This window comes from Oncorhynchus mykiss, chromosome 28 (assembly GCF_013265735.2).
Source record: "Oncorhynchus mykiss isolate Arlee chromosome 28, USDA_OmykA_1.1, whole genome shotgun sequence".
In the NCBI taxonomy this organism is placed as follows: Eukaryota; Metazoa; Chordata; class Actinopteri; order Salmoniformes; family Salmonidae; genus Oncorhynchus; species Oncorhynchus mykiss.
Window position 1 is genome coordinate 30,700,381 of NC_048592.1, and position 18,115 is coordinate 30,718,495.

The following is an 18,115-nucleotide window of genomic DNA, read 5'->3' on the forward strand; positions in this document are numbered from 1 at the left end:
AGCTACCATGGCAACTTTATCATGTAGCCTGCCTATTCCTGTCGTCTGTAGTTATATTCATTTACTAGCCACCTTTGCGCGTATGCAAAATGTTTTGGTGAATTACAATATTATAAGGAAACACAAACGTCATGGAGGCTCAGACAGTACAAACAAACGTTCATCAGCAACTTGACACTTCCCAGATCACTTTATTGAGACCAACGATCCAAAGTATTGAAACATAAAGTACTCTTGAAAGCACATCTTTGCAGAGGGTCATTGCCATATGGAATCAACCAAAAAATGTGTTTTTTTTTAGCTTGCAGCTGTTGGTTTTAAAGAGAAACAATCAATAAACTTTTGCCCATTGGAAAGGTCAATGGTCAAAAAATGACCTCAAAATTTCATGGGCAAATATTTAAAGCGTTTTCATTGAAATCAACAGGAGTAAGGTCCCAAGACAAGTGCTTTTATATGGCATGGCCCCACATTCACACAGTTTAAATCACAGCACACAATGTCTATACAGGTCATCACACAGTTTACGGTTGAGAACTGAATGAGGGAGGGAGTGCATCATCTTCAAAACACGTGTCTACACTTGGAAAGAACTCTCAACATTAACACATGTAGACAGCTAGCTTCACCAAGGAACATAATGGTAGCTGATCGTCAGCCAGCCTCAAGATAAACTCAAACAAGATGAGCTGACACCACCTTAAACATATGGCCTGCAGAGTTTAAACTGTACATGCATTCAAACAGGTATGATACAAGGATCTAATTATCTAAAGGTTCTGGACCCTGCAAGTCCTTGAACTATTACTTGATAATGGTCTGAAGAAGCAAACCATATACACACAAACTTTTATAACTCATAGTTTTGGACAGGATTAACGACTCATTAGACAATACCAGATCTTTGTAAGTAGCAGCAGAAGGATAGAGAGCGGATCAGGAACAATACTCTCCACTTGTGTATTTACAGCTGTCGATAATGTTATAAACACAACTATGCCCCACATTAACAGTTTAACAGCACGCCTTATACGGCAGACCACTTTGAGACAAGGTTGTATACACCTGAATTGCACATGTATCCCACATATTGACTAAAGCAAGACATATACTATAGGTTCACACAGATCGATTATGCCAAGTTGGAACTTAGCAGCTTATGGTTTTACTTGTGGAGCCATCAAAGTACCTGAGCCAAGTTTAGTCTTGGCAGCTAGCTATAGGTTTACTTGTGGAGCCATACCATGTTAACAGTCATAAGTGTTATAATATCCACAAACACTTATGTTTCTAGATGTGATGGCAATCTAGCTGCTAGTCTAAGGGGAAACAAAGTTTTGACAAACACATTGAGCATCATTTGTTATGCGTTGCTACAAAATTGGTCTGTTTTTATACTGTATAGAGAGCAATAGTAATGGCGTCTTTTGTAGGCACTAACTCAGTCATGGCTCGTTGGCCAAAGCCTATGGGGAAATGAATATGGATTTGGGAGGGGTTTTGGAAATCGTATACTTTTTCTTTTATGAAATAACATTAATCAGCTAATGTCACTTTTTGTGAATTTTTAAGCATTTATGTAATTAAAACAAGGACATAAAGGCTTCATAATTCAAAAAAGTCATGTTAACTTACTCATTATCTCATTGAACTAAACCATTTATACCAAAACCCCATTCTTTCTCCCATAGGAATATAACACCTTTGGGGCTCAGTTTTTTAGGAGTACAAGCTGGCGAGCTCTAAAGGTTTGCATTTGGTATGCCTTTAAATGAGCCCCAATATGACCCCGTGGAAGCATTCTCCATATCCTCACTCTCATTAACAGTGTGTATTTCCTCCAATGACATCACAATGTAAACAGAGGGAGGTTCCTTAAATGACCAAGAAACACGTTTCCATTAAGGCAATTAATCACTCAAACCAGGAGAGACATCAACACCTTCACGAATACAGCATTCCCCATAACAACCTGAGACTAATTCAATCTAAAGTCTAAACACTGTCGTCATTTTCCAGTCACCGTAATAATTGTTGGGGATCTCTCATGCATCTTTCAGTGTAACAGTATAATCACAAACTTAAACTGAGGCAATGGAGACCATATTCTATTCACTCCAAGCCCAGAAGGATATAAATGGCATGCAATTTAATAGATTAAATGGACATGACTTTAAAAAACACAGGTCAAAGTACAGATGAAGTACAACTAAATTAATGAAAGCAAACAGAGCAATAGAAATGTAGAAACATGGTCAAGCAACAATGAATTTTAGGGGGAGGAGATAATGTTATTTTGCCTTTTGTTATCAAGGAAGAACTTTTCAGCTATGTGCCAATCGAAGTTAAGGGAAAGAAAAGAAAAATACAAAAGGAAATAAAATACAAAGAGACAAAACTGTCAGCGTCCCAAGTTCATGTTGAACAATGTAGGCAGTGGTCTGTCCGGTCTGTCAAATGCACTTTGCTTGTGTGCTTCTCTATCCATAATTGTGTGTGTGTTGCATGTTGATGACACAGCACTCTACGAGTCCTCATTCAACTCCTGACTGTCCGTTCTGGCAATTTTCCGGGGAGGTGCAGTGTTCTCCCCTTCACTGTGCTCCTGCTCCCGCTTTTTGGCTGCATTCTGTTAAGACATGGAGAGGGGTTGGAAAACTAGCTAACATATATGAAACAATACAGTGCCCATATCATGTAAAGGAACAATACATTATGACTTTCCAAGGTATCAACTTTCCCATTACTTTACCTTTTTGTCCCACTGTTGGTGAAGGTATCTCAATAGAATATTTGTCTTCTCTGTGACAATGACTTGAAGGAAATATATATATTAGATCAAAACCAATATAAATCACAAAGAATGCATTAACGATGTAAATATAGATCAATAATGTGTAACCTTTATTACTCAAACTTCACACCATTCTCATCCAAAGTACACATCAGCACAGATACTGTGGCAACAGCACAGATACTGTGTCAGAGTACCATTTGAATCGGAGGGGACACTCACTCTGTTCTGATGGATACTCCCGAATTGGAAGATACACAGAGGGCCTCCGGTTCTGAAACAAATACAGAAATCAGTGATAAAGAGTTTAAATCAAGTATAAGTCTCAAACATCAGTAAATATAACAAAGCTCAACTAAATGATGGCATTGTTTGGCACAATATCTATTTTGGACTTTAGCATTTCATGATCTCCAATACAGGTGAAATGACAAACAATCCCATTCATTTGAGATTGCATTGACTTACAGAAATTGTATGGCTAGGATAACACTTACTGAAGTTTTGCAGACAGAGTCTGCGTGAAATCTGCTGAAATTGCTTTTGTTGAAGACAGGTAGTCCTTTTAAAAAATCTGCCTGTTTAGGAAAAGTGGCAAGTGTGAGAAATGACCCAGGCTGACAGACTTTTCAAACTTTTTAGGATGCTTCAAGTCTGAACAGTAGGATTGGGAAACATGTTCCTGGGATAGCCAACTGAGCAATTACTGTACCTACACAAATGACATAGCTAGTTAGTGAGATAATAAATAAGATGAGTAGTTAGCAAGGGACAATATGTTTTATGATATAAGCCCAATGTCTATTTTCTAACTGTCATATCCAGTTAGCTAAGTCAGTTGAGGATCCAAAAGTAAACACATTTCCTAACTACGTAAGCGAGTTCAAACTAAAAACATGGTAGCCAACTAACGTTAGTTAGCAGTCAACTGCCCCCCCATACCGTAACTGTTACATGTTTAGCTTGATAACTACCTAAAATAAATTAAAGAGACGTTACCTTATCCATGGTGGCTTTTCACCCCAGAAAGACGACACAGGCAAAAAAAGTTGCTAGCTAACGTTAGCTGATGCGCGTGGAAAATCTGCTAGCAACAACACGAACCTGCTTAGCTAGCTATGAAATGTGATATTTAGCCGTGGCTTTCTCAAATATTCAAGATTACACAAAGTACATCGAATATGTACATAAATTCCAAGTCATTTCCAAGTATTTAATAAACTAGCAATTGACCACCAGCTAGCTAACTAGCCAAGCTTGTCTCTCCAGCTAGCAACTCGCTAACGTTAGCTAGCTACTATTATAGCCAGTGTTTTGTCGTAGCTAAGAAATCACTGGTTGTTTACAAATTCGAATAGAATATGCTACAATCAAATAAAGATGTGTTACTTGTCAAATTAGTTTTGACTTAGACACTAATAAAACTGTGTTGCATCGAATTACAAAGCATACTGTACTTCATTGATTGATTGCTAGCTTAGCACGCAACTTAGCGTAACAAGAGCTGCGGTATAAAATAACAAGTCCATCTACTCCATTTCTGTTCCTAGTCCGTGTATGGGCGTTCTTCGTCTTCTTGTCTGATGCTCCATTGGCTACAGGAGAAGATGGACAATCGTAGAATGACATAGTACAATGCTCATTGGGCCACTAGTGTTTCCGTGAGAAACCAGCCCGCCAATGGGAAGAGGAGCTTTGACCCTTACTGCAGATGCCTTCACATGTAACGTCACGGCAACAAGGTGGTCAGAAACATGCGCAGTACCAACAAATTAATTATTTTTTAATTTCAAGTATCTTTTCAAATTGGTAATTTCCTAACAAGTAGATATTATTCCCAGAAATGTATATATTTAATTTGTTGCATCATCTCAAACCCCACTGACTTGTACCAACTACACACGCTCATGCAACTTTACAAAGTTTATTTATTCAGAAACTCAAGACAGCTTTTATTTGAGCAAGACAAAGACTTGAATGACACGTGTATTAGCTTTAAAATTGATGAAGGTCAGAAGGTCTATCTATATCTATAGCAGCAACTGAATAGCACAGATGCTTATAACCCAGCACCTATTTATTAAAGTACAATATTCAAATTCTGGACCTAGTTCAACCCTACCACTGTATGTTGACATGTACAACTTTGGGTCTTTTATCACAACTTTCATCCTGCATGAATTAACAAGGTCATAAGCCATTTCAAATTCACTGATTGCAACAGCAAGGCTCTGAACTACTTCTAAGCCTCTACAAGATAGTTGCTGAAATACATGATGGGAAAACATTTGTCAAAGTGTGTAAAATATATATATATATTTACATGGACAAACATCTGCCTTCGCATATCCAATAACTGACATTCAGTTCTACACACAACTGGGCCAGTAAGTCTTGAAGTTGTTATGCTTTTTCTCAACAGTGGTGGCAAAACCTGGGTACTTCAATAAGTTCACCAAAAAACGTTTGTCCATTGGGTGCTTAGTGTGACAGGGATTTTCGCCCTTTCAGCATTCTTCGGAGAATCACCTCGATGCCACCCTGAGTGCTGATCCTCTTGATCCAGCCATGGGTCCTCTTACGCTTTATATTCTTGGGCTGATACTCTGTGCCCCGCTTCCCTGTGCGAATCTGCTGGTGGTACCAGGGGAGTTGCTGAAACACCCCTGCCCCCTCTGCCTGTGATGTGAGAGGTCCACACCGAGAGGTCTGGGGAGGTAAACTGGCCCGGGACAGCACCCAACCACTCAGTGCTCGTGGCTGGTGGCCACTGGATGCTGGAAGCTGTGGTGCAACAATCCTGTTTGATAATAAACGTACGGGATGTTAGTTTTATGATTTAACCATGCAAACTATTCAGCAGAGTGGGAACGCATTCAAGCTTTAGGAAAATATGGCTGTTGGTTTGTGAAAATGTATAGCTAGTTTAGTTTTTTTTTAAAGCAGACTTTGTCATGAGAGTTAGTTAGCATCAGTTCATGGATAGCTAGTTCACTTAACATTCAAACATTTTTTAAAGTAAATCCAACCATGTATGCAACACATTTGATGTGGTAAGACGTGGAGGGTGGCATCAAACGTGCAAAGAAAGCCAGCAACATCATTCACATATCCAGAAAGTTAGCCATCTTACAGTAGCTAGCTACCTAGTATACGAGGAACCCGAACATGTCATGCCACGAGGACTTCTAAAACATACACTTTTCATATTCATTAGAAGATCGTAGCTAATTTACCTGGTGAAGCATATCACTCCATGAAACCGGAAAAATGACGACCTGATAATATTCATTTTAGACAATATTTTAGACGGCTTTATCGCTGACTAGGATAGCTAGCTAGGCCACTGGGGTATTTGCTAAGCACCCTCGTTCCATTCAGAGCTACGATTGGCTCTCGTTTTTCATCCAATCGAAGTGCAAGGTCACAAGCGTTTGAACGCAAAGATGTTGAATTGAAATGGAGATAATCCACTTAAAGTCTGGAGATTTTTTGACAAATACATGCGTATTTAAGTACTTGTATTTTAACGTTTTAAAAATCATTTTATCTATTTCATAGATATATTACAACATATATCTAAATGCATGTTTTATTTATCACCATGCATTTCGATATATTACTTATAGTAACATATTTTCTACAGCCTGTTATCGCTTACAGCCAGAGCTTCGAATATGATAGTATTACACACGTGGGTGAGTAGTTGTTTTATGCTTTTTATGCTAAATTAATTACAACTTTATGTGCCATTTCTTTGATAATTCAGATGATAATTAAGTTGTGAAACTTCAGGGGGTTGTAGGTAACCTTTTTCATGGCCCCCAGCACCATCTTGCCATGCAGGTGCTTTTCTAATTCTCTTAAATGTCTTTCATGGTTCATTTCGGCTTGGAATAGGAAGAATAATGCAATTCCACCTGTAGCAGTGGAGAGGCTGGTGGAGGTCAGTTATTTCTCTGATTTCGCTGTGACCTCTTGAAGAAGGCTGCAGGATGCTACAGGACTCCCCTTGAAAGGACCTGGCCAATGATCTAGTTACCAGACAGAAGAAGGAGTCATGTAGTCCCAGATGCTGCAGTGTTGATGCTGCTCATCTCACGCACATCTTTTTCCACATGTTTTTCTACATTTCTATTTCATCTGTATGGGTTCATCCATCCATTCACCCATCTAGCTACATGTCACATTGACTTATATAAAAATCAAGACACACATACACATATACACACGCACCCACACACACACACACACACACACACACACTCACACACACACACATGCCTATGGAATGTGAATCTCTTGATTTGATCATTTCCCCACCCGGCCTCAGCAACAGGAATACAAGACATCCTATTGGCTTTAGTAGAACCAATGTTTGTGGCTTATTCGCTATATTTCTTGTCATTCAACAGCAGAAGGAAGCTGAGAGGAGAATTCCGTGGATGCGGAAAACAACAAGGGCAAAAGGGTTGGTAGCATCTTGCCCGTGTGCGCAGCGCGGAAGGATGCTGATGGAAAAAGCATTGCTATCTGTCATTACTATGGTCACTTTAAAATTGCAATTGGCACACTTTCCTAGTGTGCATTACTTCGATTTAAAGCCTTATTCCATTTGTTTGATTGGTAAGATGTAAACCATCTCTAGGTAAAGACAATTATCAACTTCTCCATCTGGCAGGTTGCTTTTGAATTATACTAATATTGCAACCAATGCAACAGACTTTTCAGCTGCAGTTAATTATAAACAACCTATTGACTATCGTTTTATGGGAGAGGAGCATCATATTTCTGATCATCCTTAATCATCATCAGTAAGGTAAGAATTTCGTTTAAAAATAGGCCTGTGTGCACCAGTAAACGTTATTACTATATGTTGTTTCAAATTGATACCATATCTGAAACAGTATATTTTGTGTTTCATAATGGGAATTCAGATAAATAGATGTCAATCATGATGCATTAATGCGCAACACACCAACTCAATATTGATTTATGTTGTTGGTATATACTGTATCTTACCATATATATAGGCTACTGTAGTGGCTATTTGGCAAATGGTTAAATATTTCATAATAGTTTTGAATTAAAAAAAAAAAAAAATGATCGTATGCTCAATTGTTTTACCTGAATTTGACTGCGCTCTGTGGTACATTATATGTTTATAGGTAGTACAAATTGCAGTTATAAATTGCACATTTGCATTTCTTTACAGACTTGATACATTATTGTAATCGTAGATTCAGTGGTCCTCCAAAGCAGGTATTTTGAATACTGTATTAGGCTACTGGAGGCCTAGTGTGTGGGTGGAAAACTAGAGCACATAGCCTACCAAATGTGTGTTAAACATGACGCTTGATAATCAACCTAATTCTGCATTGCAGATCAAATAGTAAAATGGCTGAGTAACATGGGTGAGAGAATATAGAGGCAGTCCACTTGCAATTGACATTTTAGTCATTTAGCAGACGCTCTTATGCAGAGCGATTTACAGTAGTGAGTGCATACATTTTCGTATTTTTTTTTTTTACAGTTCTGGGCCACTACGGGAATCGAACCCACAACCATAACGTTGCATGTTCGAGAATGCTCGAGAATTCATATTCAAATCTCACTTTAATTTTCGACCTTAATACGTGGGATTAAATGTCAGGGAACGTTGAGTCGAATGGTCCTTTGCATTTTAGGTCGTTTTCGCGCATAGTTTTGAGCTATAGTTCAAATCAGAGTTCGACTATTGTTATTATCGTTTGTATTTTTTATAATTTGGTCCGGTTGGTTTCACATTGCCAAATGTAAACGAACTACAATTCCTAAAAAAAAAAACACGTGTCCCTGCCAGTAATTTGTTTATTAGACAAAAATGCTCACGTTAAAACCCTTTGTGATTATCATGAAGCATCACTTGTCGCAATCTTCATATTACTTTCGCTTTGGGCTGACGGGAGGAAACAGCACTGCGACGTGAATTCAGTAGCCTATATCCTTGGTATAGCCCCGGTATCCCCTAATCTTCATCGGATGCGCTCTTAAATGCGCTGCTACTCACCGAACGTTTCAGAGATCTCAGGTTATGATGCTGCGTGTATTTCATCAAATGCTCGCAGTCAAACAATAACCATAGTATTTTCCATTGTACGGACTGCGTTCTCACCAACCGCACCACGGCACGAATTGAATCGGAACCGAGACTACCCTTTTTTTGGCGAACCACGGTGCGTTGTTTAGTGAGCTACGGTGTGCGGATAGAGTATTCACACGAGTGTAGTGCAAGTCTCTTCGAGGTTTATCAATCATCACCTCACCCCGTGGAGGGAAGTCCACCTCCAACATACTTTCTGTTCAGTCTTATATCATGCCTGATACGATCAGATGATATAATAACCTCAATATGATATGCTATTACATAAGGGAGATGCAGTATATGCCTATATGTCATGGCTTTCGCAGTGCTATTACACATATTATCCACTATCCTGAACCCTAAACTTAATGTAATGATTTAGAGGTCATCACGTTAAATAAATACACATTTAGATGTGTCTATTGAATGTTGTGATGGTAGCAGATGTTCATATGATTAATGACTCACTCACTGCTTGTAGCAGCTCACCATATTGACCCACCAAGGAAAGGCAATCACACATTTCACTTGGCTCCTGGATGAAACAGGACAGTACAGGATGCATCAACCTTCACAACACTCTCGATAAATTCTCTCCGTCTTTCTCACTCTATTTCTCTTTCCTTCCTTTTTTCTCGCACCATCTCCGTCCCTGCCTCCCTCTCCTTATCCACCTTCACTCCTCCACTCCCTCTTTCTCATCTCACTCCCTCTCTCAATCCCTCTCCCCCTCAGCCAAACATTGATCCCTGTGTGCCACTTCAATACGTTAATGAACTCCCCTGTGTGTGTGGAGGCAGGGATAGAGTGAGCAATAAGCTGCACCTCATGCAGAGGTGTCATTTACCAGGATCAATGGCCCCTCCTCTCTCCCTATTACCTGCTTTCTGATGTCCCATCGGTATATTAAACCAAACTTCATTAACTTACCTTCGCCAAACCTGCACTCTCAAAATCGTTAAGCTAAACAAAACTTGTTTTTGGCATAAGAAGCCTCTCATCTCCCAGTGCACCTCATTTTCTTAATAAACTTCGCTAGGTCAGCGTCAGCGATTAGCATACACATCTGGGTCGGGAATTGGAATATACGTACACAGCAGTTTTATATGCTGCTATTCAGCATTTTAATGGCAAGCATTACACAGATGGACATTTCAATTACATGTAAGAGTAAAGAGATAGAACAATGAGACTTAGTCTGTTTAAAATGCACCCGCGAGTATTAATCATTTAGACACATCTCCCCTTATTGTGTATAAATAATGTGTAAAGCTAGAATATGAATCCGGGGTTGAAGGTGATTGGAGGTGGGTAGTGAGTGAGAGAAGGGTGAACTTGAGTCACATCACCCTTCCCGTCAGAGCTCTGCCATTATTATTGTGTGCGTGTGTGTGTGTGTGCGTGTGCGTGTGTGTGTGTGTGCGTGTGTGTGCGTCCGCGTGTGTGTGGCTTGACATTTATATAAGTCAATGGTGTGACCTTGGTGTGAATAACAGGAGCAAAATATAAATGTTGATTAAAGCCAGTGTGTCAGGTCAGCTTTTATAGGAATGGTTTCCACAAACTCATCATTAGAAAAACCTCCCTGTTGTGTAGGCAACACTTTCCTGAGAATTGAAAATGGCTGTGGTAGTTTTCCCCAGACCTCACTGACTGTAGCTATGAGCATGATTTAATCATATCGGTGAACGTTATTGACTGGAAACTCAATCAAATGTCTTGCATGGCCGGGATCATAATTTCTAAGCATAAATAGATCATAAACTCCAGTTTTACATAAGATAATTAAACGATAGACCAACAGTTTAAATTAGGTTACGTTAGCAGAGACACAGTTACTGTACATAGGAAACAATGAAGTCTGGATCCAAGTTCCAACACATATTGTTGATATGCCACTTCCGTTCTGCTTCCTGTTGACAGTCTATGTATCTATATTTAAACAGTGTGATATAAAATACTCCAGTACCCGACTGCCAAAAACCTCTTGAGCCATTATTGGACATAACCGTCTTCGGAAAGACCATCGTCTGCTGGTGTACTGAAAACCAAACCCTATTGGCACATGGAATACATACAGCCAGTGAGCAGTTGGCATGAACCCAGCTGTGCCATTGCTAACATTCTATTTATACCCTAGGGTCCAGGGGCCATTTTAGAAGAGCCTTGTCTATTCTTAGTTTGTGTCTAGGTCATTATGTGAATGGATTCTGCTTCTCCACACTAAGACAAAGTGGGTATTGTTTTTACTGTTTTATATGGACTGATGTTGAACCCAGTGTGAAACTGGTACTTTTTGAATTGAAAGCTTAATGATTGAGAAACCCTAGGGTGTTTATCATGGAGCAATTGTCATGTACAAATAACTGTTTTGTAGTTTTCTGTTTGGTGAATTGTTGTGGTGAGAGCCAGGGGGAACTCCTTTTTAGGTTGTTATACTATGTTTGTTGTGTATATACGGTATGTTATAATCAGAGACTTTGTCGACACTCAGATTATGTTACCTACAGTGGAGGCTGCTGAGGTGAGGACGGCTCATAATAATGGCTTGAATGGAGCAAATGGAATGGCATCAAACACATGGAAACCATGTTTGATGTATTTGATACCGTTCCACTTATTCCGTTCCAGCCATTAACACAAGCCCATTCTCCCCAATTGAAATGACACCAGCCTCCTGTGATTACCTCATGTTCTTACCACAGTACTTACTACCTATCCATTTGAAAATGTCATTTTCTCAATGAAAAAGATAGCTCGTTGGCATTTCTCATGGATTTGTCTCTGCAGGCAGGCACCATGCTGACCAGCATTACAGATGGGATCCTGTGCTGTCTGACTGGGAAGGCTGCCAGCCTGGTGATGCCTGTCGACTCTTCTGAGCCAGCGGACACCTTCGAGTTTGTAGAAGTGAAGCCTGGGAGAGTCCTCAGGGTTCGCCACATCATGCCCGAGCGCCGGGCACTAGTAGTGACGGAGGAGGACCAAGTAAAGGAGCAAGAGCAGGAGAAGGGCAGTGGAAACAGCAACAACAGTAGCAGTGTGCACTGCAAGCGCAAGATCACTGTCTACCGCAACGGCCAGCTAGTCATTGAGAACCTTGGTGACGTGCTGCACTCTGAGATTGTCCAGTGCCAGAATGGAGACCTGGAGCCCTGCAGCACCGTGGAGGTGGAACTGGCCGACTATAAGGAAGTGCCCACATCTCCTGAACCCAAACCTGCGCCTCCCCTGTCCATGGTCGGGGAGCAGAAACCCGCGCCCCCGCCTCGCCGGCGCCGCCGAAAGCCCAAGCGCATGGTGATGATTGACTCGGAGAGGGAGATCTCCAGCTGCAAGGGGACGCACTCGGACGTGGCGCTCTTTTTCGTGCACGGGGTCGGTGGCTCGCTGGACATCTGGGGCAGCCAGCTGGACTTCTTCTCGCGGCTAGGGTATGAGATCATCGCACCTGACCTGGCGGGCCACGGGGCCAGCACGGCCCCCCACATTGCGGCGGCCTACACCTTTTACGCCTTGGCCGAAGACATACGTGCCATCTTCAAGAAATACGCCCGTAAACGCAACATCCTCATTGGGCACTCCTATGGGTCAGTATGCTTGCTTCTCTGTTATGAACGGTCAATTGATTACCAAGTATCATCTTATGTCTTAGGTCAATTAACAGACGGAATATCATGATAGTAAATGAATAACAGTATTTGAACATGCCTTGAAACACATAATAAACTGGTGCTGACAATGACTGATGAAGAAGAACCAATCAAAGAGCAGCATTATGACGATGTCACAATTAAGGGACCAACTAGAGAGCAGGGTTATGACGATGTCACGATGAAGGGACCAATCAAAGAACAGGGTTATGACGATGTGATGATGAAGGGACCAATTAGACAGCAGGTTCCCAATACATTGTTTTTACACGTTTGATTATATCCCTTTCAGGGTATCGTTCTGTACCTTCCTAGCCCATGAGTATCCAGACCAGGTTCACAAGGTAGTGATGATCAATGGAGGGGGGCCCACAGCTCTGGAGCCCAGCCTCTGTTCCATCTTCCAGCTGCCTTCTTGTGTGCTGCACTGCCTGTCTCCCTGCCTGGCCTGGAGCTTTCTCAAGTAAGGAAATCATCTCTTCTATTTGTAGAAAAAACAATATTGAAGTGCAGACAAATCAACAACACATTTCCAGACAAAACAACATTTGTAGACAAAATGACAACACATCGCTTTACAAATAGAACAACAACCTATTGCTGTAGACAAAACAAAACCAAGATACTCTTCGTACAGAATGTATACTGTAGTGTACAGTGTCAATGCTTAGCTTCTACTGCATACAAAGAGTAAGAGGAATTTACTGTAACACATAATTTCGAATGTCAAGTAATACTGATGGCTATGAGTCTTTCCAACATGTTCAGGGCTGGGTTTGCCCATCAGGGAGCCAAAGAGAAGCAGCTGCTGAAGCAGGGCAATGCCTTCAACGTGAATCCATTCGTGCTGCGTGCCATGATGGGCGGGCAGTACTGGCCCGAGGGGGATGAGGTGTACCACGCTGAGCTAACCGTGCCCATCCTGTTGGTGCACGGCATGTACGACAAGTTTGTGCCCATTGATGAGGACCAACGCATGGCCGAGGTAAGGAGACATACATTTATGAATACCAATCCATGTCTATTGAGTAAGGAAGCTCTACTACCCATATATAAAATATACATTATATCAATTCAATTTGAAGTTGTTATGAAATTAAATTATGATATGAATTACGAACAGTCCCTATATCAAGCCCATCATATTCAATGACTAATATCGTATTGTAAAAAAATGTATATCTTGACTGTAGCTATTATCCTTTTAATTTCAGATCCTTCTGTTTGCTTTTCTGAAAGTCATCGAGGAGGGCAGTCACATGGTGATGATGGAGTGCCCTGACACAGTCAACACCCTCCTGCACGAGTTTTTCCTATGGGAGCCTGACATGTCCAAAAAGAACGCCGCCAAGACTGATCCTGACAAGACTGTCATAGTCAATGGTGTTGTCGCCCAGACACCAAAACCAAACAAGCCCATGGACAAATAACCAATAATGAGTCTCATTTTACATGACCAAACCCAATCCGAGGGCCTGTCTTTGGCAGGTGGCACGTGGTCTTAAGGCTGCTCGCAGGCTGAGAGCTGTTATTAACTGGGCCAGAGTTTGTTGTGGAAGTGGAGGGGAGGCACCTGGTGCTCCAAGCTAGAGTTATCTAGAGGAATCTGACAGAGATGCGTGTTTCTCTTTCCCCTTTGACAGCTGTCTGTGCTTCATCATGTGGTGTATGTAATCAGACAGACCTCGGGTCCAGAGGATGTTATTAAAACACAACATCCATTTGTAATTCTCTCGAGTACCAAACTTGGTTGGTGAGTGGACCATTGTGAACCAAAGTGAGGAAGGCATGACCATTAAATGGTGTGTGGATCGCCTTGCTACCTATCATCCATTATCTTGTGAGTAATATTTCACTGCTGATTGGTGTCCTGACGAAATGATGATCTTATAAAACTGGGTCCATATTATGGATTCACTTCAAAGCGGAAAATAATTCACTTGGGAAACTGTGAAACTGTCCAGACAATGCTGCAGGTAGCCTCGTGGTTAGAGGGTTGGGCCAGTAACCGAAAGGTTGCTAGATCAAATCCCCAAGCTGACAAGGTAAAAATCTGTCGTTCTACCCCTGAACAAGGCAGATAGCCCACTGTTCCCCGGTAGGCCGTCATTGAAAATAAGAATGTGTTCTTAATTGACTTGCCTAGTTAAATAAAGGTTAAATAAATGTTTTCAAAAAAATTACAATTAAAAAATACAAGTCAATGAGTGACTGGTGTATTATGGGAGTAAGATTTGTCATGCCACATTGCGATCCAGTTTGCATGAGGTCATCATCATGGTAATCATCCCCTATTAAGCAGGTTATAGACTAAAGTGTTGACTGGATGGACGTGGTGGATGGATTGGTAATTGTTATGGCAACAAGTTACTGCAAGACATACACCACACACCTAAACAAATGGGCCATACAAGTTCAACAACCTCATAAAATATAATCAAGCCAAAGTAAAGCTGTTAAAACATGTCCTTAAGCAAACTAAATATCTGTCAGTTGCAGTCAGTATCTGTCTGTGCATTCATTCACACCTGCAGTCTAGGATACAGCTTTTGAAACATAGTGATTCATCTATACACAACATGGAGCATTTTGCCTCAAGAACATTTTGCGGTGTTATCTGATATTATGCATTTAGAAACCTATGCTTACTCTGTGTCTACGTTATGAATTATCTAACCTAACTGGACTATTTGAAGTTGCTGCATGAATAGGCTTTTAAGATATTAGAGAATTTTCTTGTCAATATACAGTTGAGAAATCCAAAAACCTCCCCTGTCCTCTGAGAGTATAATCTAAGTGGCATTATGGACAGAGGAGAAGTTGGACCAAAGCGTTGGTGATAGGCAATCCAAATAATGTAAGAGTAGTCCATAACAATTATTTTTAAATACTGATGCTAGTTATTCAACTAACAATAGGGCAACTAATTTTGCCTCTGAATTTGATATAACACCATTATGAATGATGTTGTTCTTCTGTCTACCAGATAGTATAGCAAAGCATTGTCCTCCACTACCCTCCAGTCAATCTGTTTGTGCTTGCAATGTCAAAGTTCGTCCATGATAATAAGCTAAAGGACATAAGTTTTCAGGTGCTCATTTGTGAACGTTTTCTTGTCTCATAATGAGAGTGTGTGATTTGATCTGTGATTAAGAAGTAGGAAGCACAGTAACACATGTATCTGATTCAATCTCTCGGACTGTTAACATGCTTTACTCACATATGCATTATCCTGAGAAAGGATCAGAGATGATTATGCAATTTCTAAGGAGATGAGTTATGAACTGTACAGAAAGATAATGCATAAGTAATGGAAACAAGTAGGTTGAGGAACAAATGAGTTTGAATTGGCTGTTGAAAAGAAGATGTATTCATGTAGACTGTTAAAAATACCATGAAGTGCTGCTGATCCAGTCTGCTTAGGCTCTGTATAGATTGTTCCGACAGCTATATGGATTGAAGGGCGCACATTCGCTTCTTCCGCATAATGTCTAAAAAAACAGTCTCTCCTATCCAGTGTGCTATCATTTGTGGTTCAAAATGTGTAAATGTCATTAATGCATTTATTCCTAGACATCAGAACTCATGCACTGCCTGAATGTAGGTGCATACAGTTCAGATATATGGACATGTTCAGTTGAGTGTATGAATGTGCCTTTCCTGGCATGAAATAAAACAAATGTTTACATTATATGGTTGTTTTTGTTCTTCTGTGAATTAATGACTGAATGAATGAAAATTAATGAATGAAAATGATTGAATGTAAATGAATGTGTGAATTAATGAATTAGGACCATTTTATTGTGACAGACAAAAGTAACGATGGCTTTGAGTGTACATTACTGGCTCTGAGGCCTGGGTACCCCCCCCAGGAGCCCCCCTCCTGTTAGGCTTGTGAGGCTATCTTATATCGTAACATTTTTGACTATGTGGCTCAGTGTTCTTTATTTTGCCCCATCATATTGCCTAAAGGAGATGTCCTTGTCCATCATAAGAAACAAGCCTTTTCACCTCCTCACAGAAAGATGCCACCAAATCAAATCATATCAAGTCAAATTGTATTTGTCACATGCGCCCAATACAACAGGTAGACCTTACCGTGAAATGCTTACTTACAAGCCTTTAACTTAACCAACAATGCAGTTTTAAGAAAATAGAATTAAGACAATATTTACTAAATAAACGTAAGCAAAAAAAGTAACGATAAAATAACAGAGGCTATATACAGGGGTAACAGTGTCGAGTCAATGTGTGGAGGTACAGGTTAGTCAAGGTAATTGAGGTCATTTGTATATGTACACTACCGGTCAAAAGTTTTAGAACACCTTCTCATTCAAGGGTTTTTCTTTATTTTTTATTATTTTCTACATTGCAGTATAATAGTGAAGACATCAAAACTATGAAATAACACATATGGAACCATGTAGTAACCAAAAAAGTGTTAAACAAATCAAAATACATTTGAAATTTGAGATTTTTCAAATAGCCACCATTTACCTTGATGACAGCTTGGCATTCTCTCAATCAGTTTCACCTGGAATGCTTTTCCAACAGTGTTGAAGGAGTTCCCACCTTCTGAGCACTTGTTGTTTGCTTTTCCTTCACTCTGCGGTCCGACTCATCCCAAACCATCTCAATTTGGTTGAGGTCAGGGGCATGTGGAGGCCAGGTCATCTGATGCAACACTCCATCATTCTCCTTCTTGGTAAAATAGCCATTACACAGCCTGGAGGTGTGTTGGGTCATTGTACTGTTGAAAAAAAATGATAGTCCCACTAAGCCCAAACCAGATGGGATGGTGTATCGCTGCAGAATGCTGTGGTAGCCATGCTGGTTAAGTGTGCCTTGAATTCTAAATAAATCACAGACAGTGTCACCAGCAAAGCACCTCCACACCATAACACCTCCTCCTCCATGCTTTACGGTGGGAAAGACACATGCGGAGATCATCCGTTCATCCACATCGCGTCTCACAAAGACACGGCGGTTGGAACCAAAAAATCTCCAATTTAGACTCCAAACCAAAGGACAAATTTCCACCGGTCTAATTTCCATTGTTGGCACAAGCAAGCCTATTCTTCTTATTGGTCTACTTTAGTAGTGGTTTCTTTGCAGCAATTCGACCATGAAGGCATGATTCACACAGTTCCCTCTGAACAGTTGATGTTGAGATGTGTCTGTTACTTGAACTCTGTGAAGCATTTATTTGGGTTGCCTTTTCTGAGGCTAGTAACTCTAATGAACTTATCCTCTGCAGCAGAGGTAACTCTGGGTTTTCCATTCCTGTGGCGGTCCTCATGAGAGCTAGATTCATCATAGCGCTTGACGGTTTTTGCGGTTGCACTTAGAGAATATTTCAAAGTTCTTGACATTTTCCGTATTGACTGACCTTAATGTCTTAAAGTAATGATGAACTGTCATTTCTCTTTGCTTATTTGAGCTGTTCTTGCCATAATATGGACTTGGTATTTTACCAAATAGGGCTATCTTCTGTATAGCCTCACTACCTTGTCACAACACAACTGATTAGCTCAAACGCATTAA

At 40.5% G+C, this 18,115-nt stretch overlaps 3 protein-coding genes across 4 annotated transcripts; 1 reads left to right on the top strand and 2 right to left on the bottom strand.

The window, feature by feature from the left end:
* Positions 1 to 161: 161 nt before the first annotated feature.
* LOC110508927 (DET1- and DDB1-associated protein 1) lies at positions 162 to 4,397 on the bottom strand. Its single transcript, XM_021589842.2, has 5 exons — positions 3,794 to 4,397; positions 3,292 to 3,372; positions 3,017 to 3,068; positions 2,753 to 2,814; positions 162 to 2,629 (listed from the first exon to the last, which is right to left on the bottom strand). Exons 1-5 carry the CDS (start codon positions 3,800 to 3,802, stop codon positions 2,525 to 2,527), a joined length of 309 nt encoding a protein of 102 aa, XP_021445517.1. The 5' UTR covers positions 3,803 to 4,397; the 3' UTR covers positions 162 to 2,524.
* A 307-nt stretch (positions 4,398 to 4,704) lies between these two features.
* Positions 4,705 to 6,211, bottom strand: LOC110508928 (mitochondrial ribosomal protein L34). Its single transcript, XM_021589843.2, has 2 exons — positions 6,031 to 6,211; positions 4,705 to 5,594 (listed from the first exon to the last, which is right to left on the bottom strand). The coding sequence occupies exons 1-2, from the start codon at positions 6,084 to 6,086 to the stop codon at positions 5,276 to 5,278; spliced, it is 375 nt and encodes a 124-aa protein (XP_021445518.1). The 5' UTR covers positions 6,087 to 6,211; the 3' UTR covers positions 4,705 to 5,275.
* Positions 6,212 to 6,873: 662 nt separating this feature from the next.
* LOC110508929 (protein ABHD8) lies at positions 6,874 to 16,262 on the top strand. 2 transcript variants are annotated; one of them, XM_021589844.2, is made up of 5 exons: positions 6,874 to 7,613; positions 11,709 to 12,508; positions 12,864 to 13,034; positions 13,340 to 13,556; positions 13,786 to 16,262. In XM_021589844.2, exons 2-5 carry the CDS (start codon positions 11,718 to 11,720, stop codon positions 13,999 to 14,001), a joined length of 1,395 nt encoding a protein of 464 aa, XP_021445519.2. In that variant the 5' UTR covers positions 6,874 to 7,613; positions 11,709 to 11,717; the 3' UTR covers positions 14,002 to 16,262. The 2 variants fall into 2 exon arrangements, with proteins under 2 accessions (XP_021445519.2, XP_021445520.2); XM_021589845.2 differs by lacking the exon at positions 6,874 to 7,613 and adding an exon at positions 7,986 to 11,151.
* Positions 16,263 to 18,115: the final 1,853 nt, after the last annotated feature.